Source organism: Mandrillus leucophaeus, unplaced genomic scaffold, assembly GCF_000951045.1.
Source record: "Mandrillus leucophaeus isolate KB7577 unplaced genomic scaffold, Mleu.le_1.0 Scaffold887, whole genome shotgun sequence".
NCBI lineage: Eukaryota > Metazoa > Chordata > Mammalia > Primates > Cercopithecidae > Mandrillus > Mandrillus leucophaeus.
This window is the reverse complement of record NW_012109663.1, coordinates 535,513-551,936: the sequence shown is the minus strand read 5'-3', so window position 1 is coordinate 551,936 and position 16,424 is coordinate 535,513. Positions and strand designations below refer to the sequence as shown.

The 16,424-nt window shown below is 35.9% G+C and overlaps 1 protein-coding gene across 1 annotated transcript in view; it reads left to right on the top strand.

Annotated features, from left to right (window-relative positions):
• The first annotated feature begins 9,906 nt into the window (after positions 1–9,906).
• Positions 9,907–16,424, top strand: part of DNAJB14 (DnaJ (Hsp40) homolog, subfamily B, member 14) — a 34,667-nt gene continuing 28,149 nt past the window's right edge. The window contains exons 1-4 of the mRNA XM_011969362.1: positions 9,907–10,079; positions 12,327–12,402; positions 13,089–13,210; positions 16,141–16,196. Of these exons, the coding sequence (XP_011824752.1) occupies positions 16,147–16,196 (50 nt within the window). The 5' untranslated portion in view covers positions 9,907–10,079; positions 12,327–12,402; positions 13,089–13,210; positions 16,141–16,146. The remainder of the gene's footprint in view (positions 10,080–12,326; positions 12,403–13,088; positions 13,211–16,140; positions 16,197–16,424) is intronic.

The following is a 16,424-nucleotide window of genomic DNA, read 5'->3' as shown; positions in this document are numbered from 1 at the left end:
AATAAAAGCTATTTGTATTTTGTGAGAAAGATAAAACATTATTTATTTTCAAATCATGTGTTCTGATATTCAATTCAGCTAATGATATACATTATATAGGAGTCCAACAGAAACAGGAATAAAAATAGATCTCAGTTCTTCCTTTTTGGATTATCAACATAAATATTTTAAATTATATATTAACTTTTTCTTTGGTCTTTAATATGGAATATACTAAATTACATGCAGATTATGTTAAAACTCCTAGTAGAGCAGTATGTCTGGAAGGTAAATGCATAAAATAAGATTGGATAAAATCTTTCATAAAAGTGAATGTTCTCTGGTTTATAGGTACTATCCCAATTAATGTTCGTAATACTGCACATTATTGTAAAAGAGATCCCATGTGATAGCTAAGACATTTAATAAATCAGAAAGATCCAATGTGTTCTAAATTCTCACGGTAGTTGAACTGAGTCATCTTCTTAGGCATCGGTTCCAGTGATTATTGGTACTGACAGCCTTGCTGATTCCATTTTTAAGGTGATTAAACTAGATTTTGAGGCCCAGAAGTAATATAACTTGTCCACATTTTCACTTGATGGAGCCAAAGGCTGTGTAGTATGAGCTCATGTATGCACACAGCTACTGTTAGGCAGAAGCCCTATGCATGAAATTCCAGGAAAAAATTCATTATAGTAACTGCCAAAAATCTGTAACAACTATATGATTCTGCTCTAGCAATATCCAAAATTTAGGTGTTAACATGGAAAATGTCCAGAGGAACCATGGAAGAACATGTTTGTGCTGAAAATGAAAGGGGGAACACACAGATAACTTCTAATTAGCATGCATTGGGTCATCGTGGCCACCTTTATTTATTTTGTTTTATTTTATTTCATTTTTAAAAATTTTTTGAGATGGAGTCTCACTCTGTTGCCCAGACTGGAGTGCAATGGTGCGATCTTGGCTCACTGCAACCTCTGTCTCCCAGGTTCAAGCAATTCTCCTGCCTCAGCCTCCCAAGTAGCTGGGACTACAGGCATGCACCACCATATCCAGGTAATTTTTGTATTTTTAGTGGAGACGGGGTTTCCCCATGTTGGCCAGGCTGGTCTCAAACTCCTGACCTTAGGTGATCTACCCGCCTCAACCTCCCAAAATGCTGGAATTACAGGCATGAGCCACTGTGCCCGGCTGGTGGCCATTTTTAAATATTAAACCTATATAACCACTTTCATATCTGGCTCTACAATTTTTAAAAAGTATTTTTTTTTCATTTATTAGCCGAAATAGTTATATAAAGAGACACTTCCTCCTCCACCTGTCTTATGGTTATGCAGTGGTATAGTTTATATAGGAAAATCATGATAAATGCTTGATTGCTTTTATCAGTTTTCAAGAAAAGGAGGCTGTTCCTTTTCATTCTCCAAAAAATAGCAAGTTATTATTTTTTAGGTTTTTGGTCAGTGGGAGCCCCTTTATATTAGTACATTTAGTTTTGGAAAATTTTGAAATAATTTCAAACTTACAGAAAAGTTGCAAGAATAATATAAACTTACACAAATACAAAATAATACAAACAATACAAAGAATACTAATTTCCATATACATTTCATTTGCTTTGTATTTGTTAAAGTTTTTACATTTGCTTTATCATGCCCTTCCTCTCTCCCTCCCTGCTACCCTTCTCTCTTTCTCTTTCTTTTTCTACACACACACACCACAGTCTATTTTTTCTAGAACCAATTAACAGTAGTTGTAGACATGACCTCCCATTACCCTAAATAATTAAGTATACATTTTCTAAGACAAGGACACTCTCTTAGATAACCACAGAGTAACCATCAAGTTTATGAAATCAGTGCTTACACCTTATTCAAATTCTGCCAGTTTTCTCAATTATGCCCCTTATGGCAAAAAAGCACATGTCACATTTATGTGGCCATGATGTTTTATTCTCCAGATGCCATCATTTTTTTTCTTGACCTTGGTATTCTTGATGAGTATAGGCTTTTTTTTTTTTTTTTAATCTCTGCTCACTGCAACCTCCACCTCTCGGGTTCAAGCAATTCTCCTGCCTTAGCCTCCCAAGTAGCTGGGATTACAGGCAGGCACCACAGCGCCCGGCTATTTTTTTTTTTTTTGGTACTTTTTAAGTAGAGACGGGGTTTTGCCATGTTAGCCAGGCTGGTCTCAAACTCCTGACCTGAAGTGATCCACCTGCCTCAGCCTCCTAAAGTAAAGTACTGGGATTACAAGCGTGAGCCACTGTGCCTGGCCTAGGCCAGTGAGTTTATAGAATTTCCTTCAACTTTTTTTTTTTTTTTTAAAATAAATAGAGACAGGGTTTCACTGTGTTCTCCAGACTGGTTTCGAACTCCTGGGCTCAAGTGATCCTCCCACCTTGGCCTCTCAAAGTGTTGGGATTACAGACATGAACCACCATGCCCAGCCCTTAATTTGGGTTTGACTGATAGTTCATTATATTTGTTTTTTGTATAATACCATGGAACTGATATGTGTTCCTTTATTATTATTTTTTGAAACGAGTCTCACTTTGTCACCCAGACTGGAGTGTGTAGTGGCATGATCATGGCTCACTGCAACCTGTCTCCTGGGCTCAAGTGATTCTTCTACCTTAGCCTCCCAAGTAGCTGGTACTACAGGCATATGCCACCATGCCTGGCTAATTTTTGTATTTTTTGTAGAGGCAAGGTTTTGCCATGTTGCCCAGGCAGATCTGGAACTCCTGAGCTCAAGTGATCAGCCCACCTTGGCCTCCCAAAGTGCTGGGATTATAGCTGTGAGCTACCGTGCCCAGCTGATGTGTATTCTTAGTGTAACATATCAGGAGGCACATAATGTTGATTTGGTCCTTACTGGTGAGGTTACTTTGATCACTTTGTTAAGTTAGTGATTGCTGTTTTTCCCCACTATGATATTATTCTTTGAGATGGAGTCTTCCTCTCTCACCCAGGCTGGAGTGCATGGCACAATCTCTACTCACTGCAAGCTCCGCCTCCTGGGTTCATGCCATTCTCCTGCCTCAGCCTCCCGAGTAGCTGGGACTACAGGTGTCTGCCACCACGCCTGACTAATATTTTGTATTTTTTAGTTGAGACGGGGTTTCACCGTATTAGCCAGGATGGTCTCGATCTCCTGACCCCGTGATCCACCCACCTTGGCCTCCCAAAGTTCTGGGATTCCAGGCGTGAGCCACTGCGCCCGGCGGTGTTATTCTTTTCTTCCTTATATTTAGTACATGTTTCGTAGGGAAATACTTTGAAACTGTACGAGTCCTGTTACTCAATGAACTTTCACTATCTCTTTGTAGCATCCATTGATTATTCTTTCCTGAATAAATTTCTGATGGTTGCCAAATGTGGTTTTCTAATTCTATAATTCCTTCTACATTTATTAGTTAGCATTCAGCCTCAATTATCTGTTATGGATTCATGGTTTCCTATTTAATCTGTCATTGTCATCATTTATTTTGGTGTTCAGATTTAGTTAGTGGGAGCCCCTTCAGGCTGGCTCCTGTTTCTTTTGGACATCTCCTCATTGTTCTTTGAATTTTTCAATTTCCTAACACAAAACAATTTCAGGTTCACATTTTACTTTCTCTGCCCTAGGAATCAGCTAGTTCTCCAAGAAGTCCTGATTCCTTTTACTAGACAATGGTATTTAGAAACTAGATGTAGATACTAAATGAACTCATAGCTTACAGAGGTGTCATTGCTTCCAGCCTTATCAGTGGACAGAGTCAGGAAATAAATGTATGTGTGAATGCATGTATGTATATTTATGTATATATGTGTGTTATATGTGTTTGTGGTCTACACATATCTATAGTAATTTGGTCAATGTTAATTTTAGTATCTGTGATGCATGCACACATATATATTGTATTCACATACTTCCATTTTTAGTAAAATGCACAGGGTTCATTCTAGCCATCTCCATTTCCATATTTGTGATTCTGTTCTCTGTTACAGAATGAGAAATGTGGCTCCCACTTATTTGCTCATTTTCCCTTTTATGTAAAATTTTGCATGTATTTTAGCATATAAAAGCCCATTGGTCCAGGCCCTCTTGAGCTCAGCCATGATTTTGGTTGTGACTGTTTCTATTTTTTAATTTATTTTATTTTTTGATACAGTCTTCGTCACCCAGGTTGGAGTGCAGTGGCACAATCTTGGCTTACTGCAACCTCTGCCTCTTGAGTTCAAGCAATTCTCCTGTCTCAGCCTCCCGAGTAGCTGAGACTACAGGCGCGTGCCACCACACCTGCTACTTTTTGTATTTTTAGTAGAGACAGAGTTTCACCATGTTGGCCAGGCTTGTCGCAAACTCCTGACCTCAAGTGATCCCTCTGCCTCTGCCTCCCAAAGTTCTGGGATTACAGGCGTGAGCCACCGCACCTGGCCATGACTGTCTCTTGAGTCCCAGTAAGCTTCCTTGGTTCAGGGTTCACAGGCGTTGCCAGCCCCAGATGGCAAAAGGAAGAGAAGGGAAAGGAAGAAGCCTAATTTTTCTGTTAGAGGAGGGAAAGACAGGGGAAGCCCACCATTTAGAAAATATTCAAACCGTGTCTACAGTGTTAGAAGATACTGCTGTTACATGCTGTATGCTCTCTCTTAACCATCATTTAGTCTTAGCTGTATAAATAACTATACATTTAATGCTTACTACTACCAGTCCTTATGTCAGCATATATGTAATTATTTTGGATTCCTAACACCTGTTTTATAGTGGCTTCCCAGAAGGGCTTGTGGGAACTAAGTTCCGTTAATTCTACAATGTTGAAAACAGTTCATTTGTGACCTTACTGCTTGAAGTTGGTTTGGTGGATACAAAGTCTTTGCCTTACATTTTCTTTCCATGTGTATCTGTGTTAACTCCATTGTTTTATGCAAGTACTACTGATGAACAAAGTCTGATGACAATCTAATTTCCTGTCCTTTATAAGTCATTTTCTCTTTTTGCCTAGATGTTTAGTTAATTTTATTAGAATATGTCTTGGTGTTGGTTATTCTTGTTCAATATTAGGTCTGTGATTTGCCCTTTCATTTAATAGTTTCACATTTTTTGTTTTTGTATCAGAAAAGTTTATTCTATTCTTTTGTTTTTCTTCAGTACTCATTGTACATATGTTGGATCTTTATTGTTAATATTTGCTGTTTTCTCTTGAAACTTTTTTCTTTTTTACTTTAAAAAAATTTTTTTAAATTTCCCTCTGGTATATTTTCATTCTCTTAAATCATTATCTGTTGTATTTATGAGTCTTTGTTTCTTCTAGATTAGTCTTTTTTTAATTGATTTTTTAAAATGTCTTATTTTTTATTGAGTTTTATCATGTAAGTTTTTGATAGATAATTTCTTCTTCTTTTTTTTTTTTTTGAGACAGAGTCTTGCTGTGTTGCCCAGGCTGGAGTGCAGTGGCACAATCTCAGCTCACTGCAACCTCCACCTCTGGGTTCAAGCAATTCTTCCACCTCAGCCTCCTGAGTAGCTGGGATTACAGGCACCGGCCATCATGCCCAGCTAATTTTTGTGTTTTTATAGAGACAGGATTTCACCATGTTGACCAGGCAGGCTAGTCTTGAACTCCTGACCTCAGGTGATCTACCCACCTAAGCCTCCCAAGGTGCTGGGATTACAGGTATGATCCACTGCATCTGGCCAATAATTTCTGATGTTGTAATTTTGATATATATTGTTCTTTTATATAATGCATTATTTTTTAGTTTTTTCAGCTTGTTTTGAAGTAGTGAAGTGTTCATCTGTTTTGTTAGCAAGTGTTTGTGGTATGTATTCATTGTCTTCAGAGGTTTAATTTGTATTCATCCTTTTCTTCTTATAATTTTGTACCAGATTTGGCTTCTGTCATTTTCTTTTACTCATTTTTATGTGCTGTTAGACTTTCTAAATACGTAGCGATCCTTCTGTTTTTGTGTAATGTTTAAAAATGTCACCTTGCTAAATGAGATCTTCTCATTCCTTTATCCTTCCCTACTTTTATCTGGAGTTTCTCTTTTTGTTTTTTTTCTGTTTTCCCTCTCCTCTTCAGTTTGGGTCCTGTTCCCAGCAGTTTCTTCTTGGTATGACTTTGTTCTGGAAGAGAGCTTTGGTTGATTATTTTTAAAGGCGTGTAGTGACTAGAGTCTTCCATGCCCTTAAAGTTTTATTGTGGACCCTTGCACTTGTGTACTATTGTATATTGTAGTAGGCAAAACTCATTCCTTTTTACACACTTTCCCCAGTTTTGCCTGCTGTGCTATATAGAGAGTATCTGTTGGTTATTTTTATTTTTATTTTTTTTATGTTCTGTGGGCTGGCAAATTCCCCTTTATTATACTCCACTACCTACACAGATCTTGTAGCAGTTGGTGGTTTGTCCCCACCTTCTTATATTTTGGGATTTTGTGCATGAGATTTTCTCTGATTTTATGAGGGAATTTGGAGAGATTTAAAATGTAAGCTGCTGTCAGCCTTTTTTCCAGAATTCCCACGAAAGTTTTTATGTTTAAATGTTGTGAACCACTACTTCCCTTAGACCATGCTGGTTTCCATTGTGATTGCAGACTAAATACAGACTGTAGTTTAAAAATTGGCCGGACGTGTGGCCCACGCCTGTAATCCCAGCACTTTGGGAGGCTAAGGCGGGTGGATCACTTGAAGTTAGGAGTTTGAGACCAGCCTAGCCAATATGGTGAAACCCCATCTCTACTAAAAAAAAAATTACAAAAATTAACCGGGTGTGGTAGTGGGTACATGTAGTCCCAGTTACTCAGGAGGCTGAGACAGGAGAATCACTTGAATCCCGGAGATGGAGGTTGCAGTGAGCCGATATTACACCACTGCACTCCAGCCTGCCTCAGTCTTTAAAGAAAAAAAAAAAAAAGACTATGTTATATTTCTCATTAATAACTGTAGATTGGTACCTAGTTGAGTGTGTGTGTGTATATATATATACACACAGATATGTAACATAACATTATGTATGAATATATATACATTTATGTTTTATAAATATTTATTTATGTATAACTATATATAAAAATAGCTTTATTGAGACATAATTCACATACCATACAATTCGTTCATTTCAATTATACCATTCAGTGGTTTTTTAGTATTTTAGCAGAGTTGCACAACAATTATGGAAATCAATTTTAGAATATTTCCTCACTTCAAAAAGACACCTCATTACTCTTTAGCAGTCATTCCTCATTTATTCCCAGTTCCACCCTCCCCTGAACCCCCAGCTTTGTCAACGATTCATTTACTTTCTGTCCCTGTAGGTTTGCCTGTTCTGTACATTTCATGTAAATGGAACCATATAGTATACTATCTTTTGTGACTGAAGTCTTTCACTTAGCATAATGTTTTCAAGGTCCATTCATGTTGTAGCACGTATCAGTACTCTGTTTCTTTTTATTTTTGAAAATATTTCATTGTCTGGATGTATCATTATCCATTCATCAGTTGATAGACATTTGGTTGTTTCTTTTTGCCATTATGAATAATGTTGCAATGAACATTTGTGAGTCAGTTTTTGTATGTTTTCATTTCTCTTGGATATGTACTTAGGAATGGGATTGTTGAGTCAAATGGTAACTGTGTTTAATTTTTTAAAGAACTACTAGATGATTTTTCAAAGCAGCAGTACCATTTTACATTCTCACCAGAAACTTATTAGGGTTTCAATTTCTCCCCATCCTTCTCAACATTTGCCATTGTTCATCTTTTGGATTATAGCCATCCTTGTGGGTGTGAAGTGATACATGTCTTTGTGGTTTTGATTTTTATTTCCCTAATAGCTAATGATGTTGAGCAACTTTTTTGTGTGCTTATTGACCATTTGTTTTTTTGTTTTGGAGAAATGTCTATTCAGATCCTTCACCCGTTTTTTTAACTTGTGTTTTTGATCTTTTTATTATTGAAATGTAAGAATTCTTTATATATTCTGGATACATTTTTTTTTTTTGAAAATCAGTTATGTTATTTGTAAACATTTTTTTTCATTCTGTTGATGATAGCCTTTGAAGTACAAAAGTTTTATATTTTGATAAAGCCCATTTTCTCTGTTTTCCTTTTATCACTTTTACTTTTGTTTCTGTAGTTAAGAATATTTTGCCTAAATCAACATCATGAAGATTTACTTCTGTATTTTCTTCTAAGAGTTTTGAAGCTTTAGCTCTTACATTTAGGTTCATGATCCATTCTGAGTTAATTTTTGTGTCCAGTGTGATGGAGTCCAAATTTATTCTTTTGCATGTGGATAGGTAGTTGTTGACCCACAAGTTCTGATATATAGTATTTTCATTTCTATTCAGTTCTAAGTATTTTGTAATTTCTATTATAATTATTTCATTGATACACAAGCTGTCTAGATTTTTGTCATTTTGTTTTTTCAACCCATTTGTGATTTTTTTTTTTTTCTTTGAGACAGAGTCTCACTGTCTCCCAGACTGGAGTGCAGTGGTGCGATCTCAGCTCACTGCAAGCTCCGCCTCCCGGGTTCACGCCATTCTTCTGCCTCAGCCTCCCAAGTAGCTGAGACTACAGGTGCCCGCCACCATGCCTGGCTAATTTTTTGTATTTTTAGTGGCGACGGGGTTTCACCATGTTAGCCAGGATGGTCTCCATCTCCTGACCTCGTGATCCACCTGCCTCAGCCTCCCAAAGTGCTGGGATTACAGGTGTGAGCCACCGCACCCAACCCATTTGTGATTTTTTTTTAGTTCCATTTTTTGTAATTGATTTCTCACATAACTGTATTGTGCTCATATATTGTGGTAGATGTATATGGTACTAATTCTTTGAGATTTGAAGAGTACCACTCTATGGTCTATCAATAATGTGGGCCTGTGAGAAAGGAATATTCACCAGTTGGGTATAATGTTATATCCCTTAGAAAAAGCTTATAAATTTGATGTCTAACTTATCTGTATCCTTAGTGATTTCTTAAAATTTACCTTATGTCAGATACTGATTGAAATGTGTTAAAATCCACAATGATGATGGATTTCCCTTTTCCATTAGTTTTGATAAAATTTTTTACGTTTAGTTTTAACTTTTATTATGGAAAGTTTCAAGCACACACAAAAGGAGAAAAAAATAGTATAATCAATCCCTATCACTCACCTGTCTTGAACCATTATGAATATATATGGCCAACCTTATTTCATACACATTCCTTCTACCCCTACTTTTCTGCTTCTCCTCCCCAGATTATTAAAAAGCAAATCCTTGATAAGACTATTATTTTTTTACACACATTGTTCACATTTACTCTCGTATTTACCACACTATTTGCGTACCATTCCTTTTTGCATCTCAGCCTATCTGTAAATGTTTTCCTTTTGCCTGAAATGTATATATTACAGTATCCTCTAGTGAAAATCTTTTAGTGATAAATTTTCTATTTGTTGGAAAATGTTTTTATCTTGTGCACTTTCTGGAAAATTAGTGCATAACTCAAGTTAGCAGTTTATTTTTTCTGAGCACTTGAATGATAATATTCCAGTGTCTTGGCTCCCGTTGTTGCTGTTGAGAATTAAAGAGGAAGGCTAAATTTCTGTTATTGTGTGGATGATCTCATTGGCTGCTTTAAGGACTTACCTCTTTTTCTTTGGTAATCTGCAGTGTCACATGATATGATGAATAAAATTATGTCATAAATAATTGAATGATTATAATCTCCAGTTACTAGCTTTAACTTAACATTCTACTTGTAGGTGGTGATTAGTGTTCTGTAAAAAGTTAAGTACATAAGGGAATGCATGCTAATTAAAAAGATCCTATGGTGAATCTTTTTGGAGAACACAGTTCATAATTTGTCTGCTTTAAAACTTTCTTCTCAGGATCCTGTGTATGTACCTTGATGTAAACAGGCACAGTATACTTTATCTTTCTACAGCACTATTGGAAATAATTATGAAAAATGGAAGCACGGCTGGAAATAGCCCTCATTGCCGAAAACCATCAGGTAGTGGTGATCAAAACAAGCCTAATGGCACAAAGGACAGCACATCTGGTAGTGGTGAAGGTGGAAAAGGCTATACCAAAGACCAAGTAGATGGAGTTCTCAGGTAGGAATAAATATGGTTTACATCTCAATCATAATTAGTATTGTACTTTTTGATGTTATAACACCTGAAAAAAGTGAAATATAACATTAGAAGAATAGACATCAAAGAATTGAACTCTGGGTTTGTCTTATGCTTCATATTCTTTATAAAACCAGTCTGTAGGGGCCGGGCGCGGTGGCTCAAGCCTGTAATCCCAGCACTTTGGGAGGCCGAGACGGGTGGATCACGAGGTCAGGAGATCGAGACCATCTTGGCGGTGAAACCCCGTCTCTACTAAAAAATACAAAAAAAAACCCCAAAAAACTAGCCGGGCGAGGTGGCGGGCGCCTGTAGTCCCAGCTACTCGGGAGGCTGAGGCAGGAGAATGGCGTGAACCCGGGAGGCGGAGCTTGCAGTGAGCTGAGATCCGGCCACTGCACTCCAGCCTGGGCGACAGAGCGAGACTCCGTCTCAAAAAAAAAAAAAAAAAAAAACCAGTCTGTAAAGTACCAACTCTATAGAATATTCTGTTTTTTAAAGTAACCTCAAGTTACAAAGCTTTTTCCAAATAATTTTTTTAAGAAAAATTATTGCAGCTTTTTGACACAATATGTTGTTTGCATAGCAATATTAAAAGAGGATGAAGAATTGTTTTATTTTACATAGATGAAAATGGGAGAATTTCATGAGAGGAATATTGAGTGTAATAGCAACATTTTCAATTTCCTACTTATATTAGTGAAGGATTTTTTTCTATTTATATATTTTTTAAGGCTATATATATGCAGACACTATAATGTCTTTTCTTTTTGTATATTTTTAACTCTGATTATTCTGTCTCTGTTTTTAGTTTTACCTCATGATATACTTTTACTTCAAGCAGAAATGTTAGAGTTGAAAAGCTATAAACTGGGTTTTGGGTATCTGGCTTTTAAAAATTTTATAAGTAAAAGGTTTTCTGCAAATGAGATGAAACTTTTGGAAACACTAGAAAAAAGTCTGTTTTGTTTCCTGCTAAAGCTTAAGGAAGCTGTATTGATGTTGTACTGATATTACTTTGCTAGGGAAACTAAAGATTAAGAATTTTGAACAGAGATTAATTCAAGAATTCTCATGGAGAGTGAATAATAATATAGTGAGATTCAAGAATTCTCATGGAGAGTGAATAATAATATAGTGAACTGACTCAGGTGAAGAGTAGTTAAAATTAGTTAGGTTAAATCTCTTTCTCAGTTGTTCTTTCTTGTCTCTCTTTTAATTTTATTTCTTTTTTCACCTTTTTACCCCATTCTCAACTTTTTATTTACCATAATTTGTAATTGAAGTGTATTTTGAGATATAGGTTTTATTTATTAAGGAAAGTGGTTTACCATATCTTAATTTTAAAATCAAATACCCATATATTTATACTTTGCATTTGTCCCTATATATTTAAATGCAAAAGCTTGGTTTTAACATTTTATTTGAGAGTGATTACAATGAGAAAAAAGAATTCTCTGGGTGTGGTGGCTCACGCCTGTAACCTTAGCACTTTGGGAGGCCAAGGCGGGCAGATCACCTGAGATCAGGAGTTTAAGACCAGCCTGGCCAACATGGCAAAACCTCATTTCTACCAAAAATAGAAAAAGTAGCCGGGCATGGTGATAGGCACCTGTAATCCCAGCTACTCGGGAGGCTGAGACTGAAGAATCACTTGAACCCAAGAGGCAGAGGTTGCAGTGAGCCAAGATCGCACCACTGCACTCCAGCCTGGGCGACAGAGCAAGCCACCTTCTGAAACAAACAAACAAATGCACAAAAAAGTATTCCTTAATCATGGTAAAGCCATTATAGAGTATTTGATGAGTATGAATGAAGCACTTTGAGAATATAAATAATGCTACTAACCACTTTTATACCTATAGTACTGTATCAGAGGTAGCTGAATAAGTGAAAGAAATGAATAAGTGAGAAACTTACTTTTGAAATTATTTCGTAAAAAACTTTTGTTAGTAAGTGGTATGCTTGAAACATGTTCCTGGAAGACACATCCTAAAACAAATTGTACTTGCTTATAGGATTTACTTTATGTTGGGAGAACATATTCTCAAAGGTTCAAAGAAAGTTAAATGTATTATATATGATTTGTTGTTTTTTTTTTTTAAGAATATAGAATCACCTATATATTTGAAAGTCTACCAAAAAACTATGGTTGAAAGTTTTGGAAAAGAAGAATCTCCTAAATCTGGTGTTTTTAAAAAGTCTGTTTCTTCATTTCCTCTACCCTAGCCTTGAAAGAAAAAGAAGAGTAGTCCAAGGTGTGGTAGAAATAAGGAAGGAAGAGCATTGATGCCTCTTTGTTCTGGTATTGATTATATATATATGTGGGATGGGGTTGGTTTTGTGTGTATGTGGGTGGTTGCGTGTGTGGTTCTCCAAAGCCCAGAGGAACTGGCTCTAGGCAAAGAAACACCTTGAGAATGGAAGAATGAAAGATGATGGTGAGTGTAGATACGCTCTGTGTGTGGCCAGAGTTGGACAGGTGGAAACATAAAAGGTGGAGGGAATTTTTCTGTTTTCTCTGTCAAATTGGAGATGAGGTCTTCTGAGAGTAAGAAGAAAAGAGATGAGGTTGAAAGCTTAAGAGAGTGGTAAAAGTATGGAATATTTGCAGAGGATAAAAGCAAAGGGAATGGAGTGTGACTGATTTAGCTTTGAGGCCCAGCCACATTTGAGACCATGAATTCTTTAGGAGTGGAAGAAATAGCTTAGTAGTATACCTGTATTAAAGATTGGTCCCCTGGTCAGTAATCTTATTATACCTTTTTAATTAAATATAATTTTTTGGGGGGACTAAATATGATTGGAACAGTCTCTAAGAGAATCCCTACGTTTTCAAAATACTTCAGTCTGTACTTTATGTGAGTTTCTTAGCTGAATATACCTTTTCGCTTATATTAGCCTTCATAAGTGTTGCTTTAGTGAGGGTACAGATCACCAGCAAACACTTACATGATGTATGTTTTTGTTTTTTCTTTTACCTATACACAGGGGATTTTTCTGAAGAAAGCCATGTTATCTTGTTGGTTAGCATGATTATGCAAACAAGTTGCTCAGTAACAATTTGGCTCAATGGGGAGAAGTCTTGCAATAATACTGCATCCATTGCATAAGTAAGAGCTAGCTTACAGTAAGACTGAGGAAAAAGTGTGTAACTCTGTAAACTAATATTCTGTTAAACTTGGCGTTTTTTTTTTTAGTTGAAGCATATTGAAAAATAATGGAGACAAAGTTGTCATGGATCTTATTTGAAATTTTTAATATACTATTGAGAAACTTTAATGTATCATTTAAAAACTTTACAAGATCAATGTGAAATTATTAATGGGAGTATCATTGTATTTATCAATTAGAAACACTGTACAGCTGTTAAGTCAATTTAATTATGGGGATTTGAATTTAAGATTTGATTTAAGCTTCAGTTCTTTGAGAAGAAAAGAAATCATTTTGCTAAACTTATAAAATAAGTAATTCCTTGTCTCAGGAATAAATAAATGTTTCCTTAAACACTAGTTAAGTTTGGAGTATATTTAAATAATTAGCTATATAGCACACATGAAAAAAAGAGAATCGAAAAATGACCTTCCTCTCCCACCAACTATGCTTCCATGTACATAAGAGAAGACATAAAGTCTGGACCAGGCAGAGTTTTCGCATTGTTGAGCTCCACACAGATCCTTTTGACCTTTTTGTACATTATTTCCTTCCAAGATAGGTAATGGGTTACTCTTTTTAAATTTATTTTAATTCTTCAGTGAGGCAGGAGAAGGTTTTACTCTTTTAGAAAGCAGCAGATTGTAAAAAGTGTAACAAACAGATGTAGCTGATGAAAAGGAGCATGATGAACAACAATATGAATGAAAATAGATACCTGAATGCTAATTTCTCATTCAGGTGTGAAAAATTAGGTAATGGGTATATTTGGAGCATTACTTCAAATACATAGCCTTCAGGCTGTCCATTGGTGATGGTGACTTTATAACCGCTGGCTTCTCAAGAATTTCTGCTCTAATATATAATGAAAAATTTAGTGCAGAGAAGATATGGTAGAGCTGGATACAGCTAAGACTTAATGAAATAACTGTTTTTCCTGTCTAGCCTTTTTTTTTTTTCCTCGTCTGTGGCAATTCTTAACTTTATGACCCTATCTAGAGCACTGTAGTTTTTCACCTACTTTGTCTACACTATCCAGCAACCTTCTCCTGTGCTGGCTTTTTAAGTTGACCAGGCTTTTGTGCTCAGTAATTATAAACAAGACAATTTAGAGACTTAATCTGGAACATAATTCAACATCCTACACACTCAAACCAAGCAGTAATGGCTTTAGGATTGTTCAGTGTTTAACTTACCTTTTATTTTTTGCATTCAGGTAGTGTCTGCCATATTCATAGCTGTATATCTTGTCTCACAGTCTGTTTCACTTCTGTTAACTGCTTCTCTTCTATTCCAAATGACTTTTATTACCAACTACATTTTCATGACAGCATTCATCACATTTGATCTGAATGTGACTTTTTAGATCCCCATCATTTCTGCTCTCAAATTGAAAGTCATCTGTCCATCCATCCAATATATATGGTGAACAAAACATAATCCCTGCCTTCAAAGAATCAGTAATCTAGAAGAGTTGTCAGAAAAGTAAAGAGGCAAATGTAGTACACTGTGGTAATTGTTGGGATAAGGCTAAGTTCAGAGGATGTGGGGAGGATGTAAGAGGGGCAGCAAACCTAGTCCTGAGGAATCTGGATTCTTAGGAAAAGGAGGAGTTAAGCCAGAGTCCGGAGAGTTGTAGAAACTAGCTAACCAAGAGGAGAAGCAGAGAAGGTGTGCTTAGCACCAAAAACAGCTGCAAAGATCTAGGAGGTAAGAGAGTCGGCTTCAATACTGATTGTAAGAAAGAAACAGGAAGATGATAGGTCGCTTTGAAATCTGAAGGGTATCCTTTTTTTCTGTATTCCAGTTCTGAGACAGCAGATTTTCAAGTCGGATGAACAGATTTGAATTCTTACTTGTGAGGCCTTCCTTTATTACTTATTTGAAATAGGAGGCCTGCCCTTCCTTTCTGTTTCTATTAGCTACTTTATTTTTCTCCAGATATTTATCACCATATGATGTACATTATATTTTACTTATATATTTGTTTATTGCTTCTTGTTCTTCCAATTGTAAATTTGTGATTGTTTTATTCAACACTGTAGCATCTGAAATTGTGCCTAACAGAAAGTAAATATTTGTTGTTAGTAAATATTTGTTGAAGAAATAAGTCCTCATTCTCATCTGTTACTTGATTATGTGAATTTAGGCAATTTACTTAACCACTCAAAGACTGGTTTTCTCATTGGTTAAATAGCAATAATGTCTACCAAATGAGGAGTAAATGAGATAATTTGTGTAAAATAATCAGTATAATAAAATTCTATAATTCTTTATGTGAAATCTTTGTGACCAAATGCAATTTGGAATTTAGAATTCTTCGTATTTTAGAGAGGTACTAATATAGGCGGCTCTCCATCTATGGGTTCTGCATCTGTGGATTCAACTAACTGTGAATTGAAAGTATTTGGTGAAAAATAACAATACAACAATAAAAAATAATACAAATTAAACAACCAATAAAGTGTAACAGCTGTTTACATAGCATTTACATTGTCTTAGGTATTATTTATAACCTAGAGATGATTTAAAGTATATGGGAAGATGCATAAAGGTTATATGTAAATACTACACCATTTTATATCAGGGATTTGAGCATCCATAGATTTTGGTATTCAAGGAGGGAGGATCCTGGAACTAATCCCCTGTGGATACCAAGGAATGACAGTGTATTATATATTATACATCTTAGAGTCTAGGGCAGCAGTCCATAACAAATAGTAATATATTGCAGCAAAACATACAGGTATTCACACTTAAATGGGATAAATGAAGATTCTGTAGTAGCTTCACATCTTTTCAGGTCAGATTTTTGCCTAGAGGCAAAATCTAAGTCCAGTTCAGTTTTTTATGCAGTAAAATTAGTTATAGAATGACTTTGATTTTTCAGAGCTTTATGGATATTAGAACATTGATATGGGATCGTGGACCTGTACCTAACACACAGTAGGTGTTTTATAAATGCCCCCCATTTCCTTTATTTCTATCACATAGTTTCTAAACATTTCTAGGAGAATGAGTCTCCACACAGGTGGGGATCATTCTCTTTTTTTGTTTACAGATACATGTCAAATACCTAGAACATTGGGCATAGTAGGTATTCAATAAATATTATTGACTAAATAAAGGAAATGTCATGTTTTTGAAATAAAATTGACATATGTCAATGTTTTT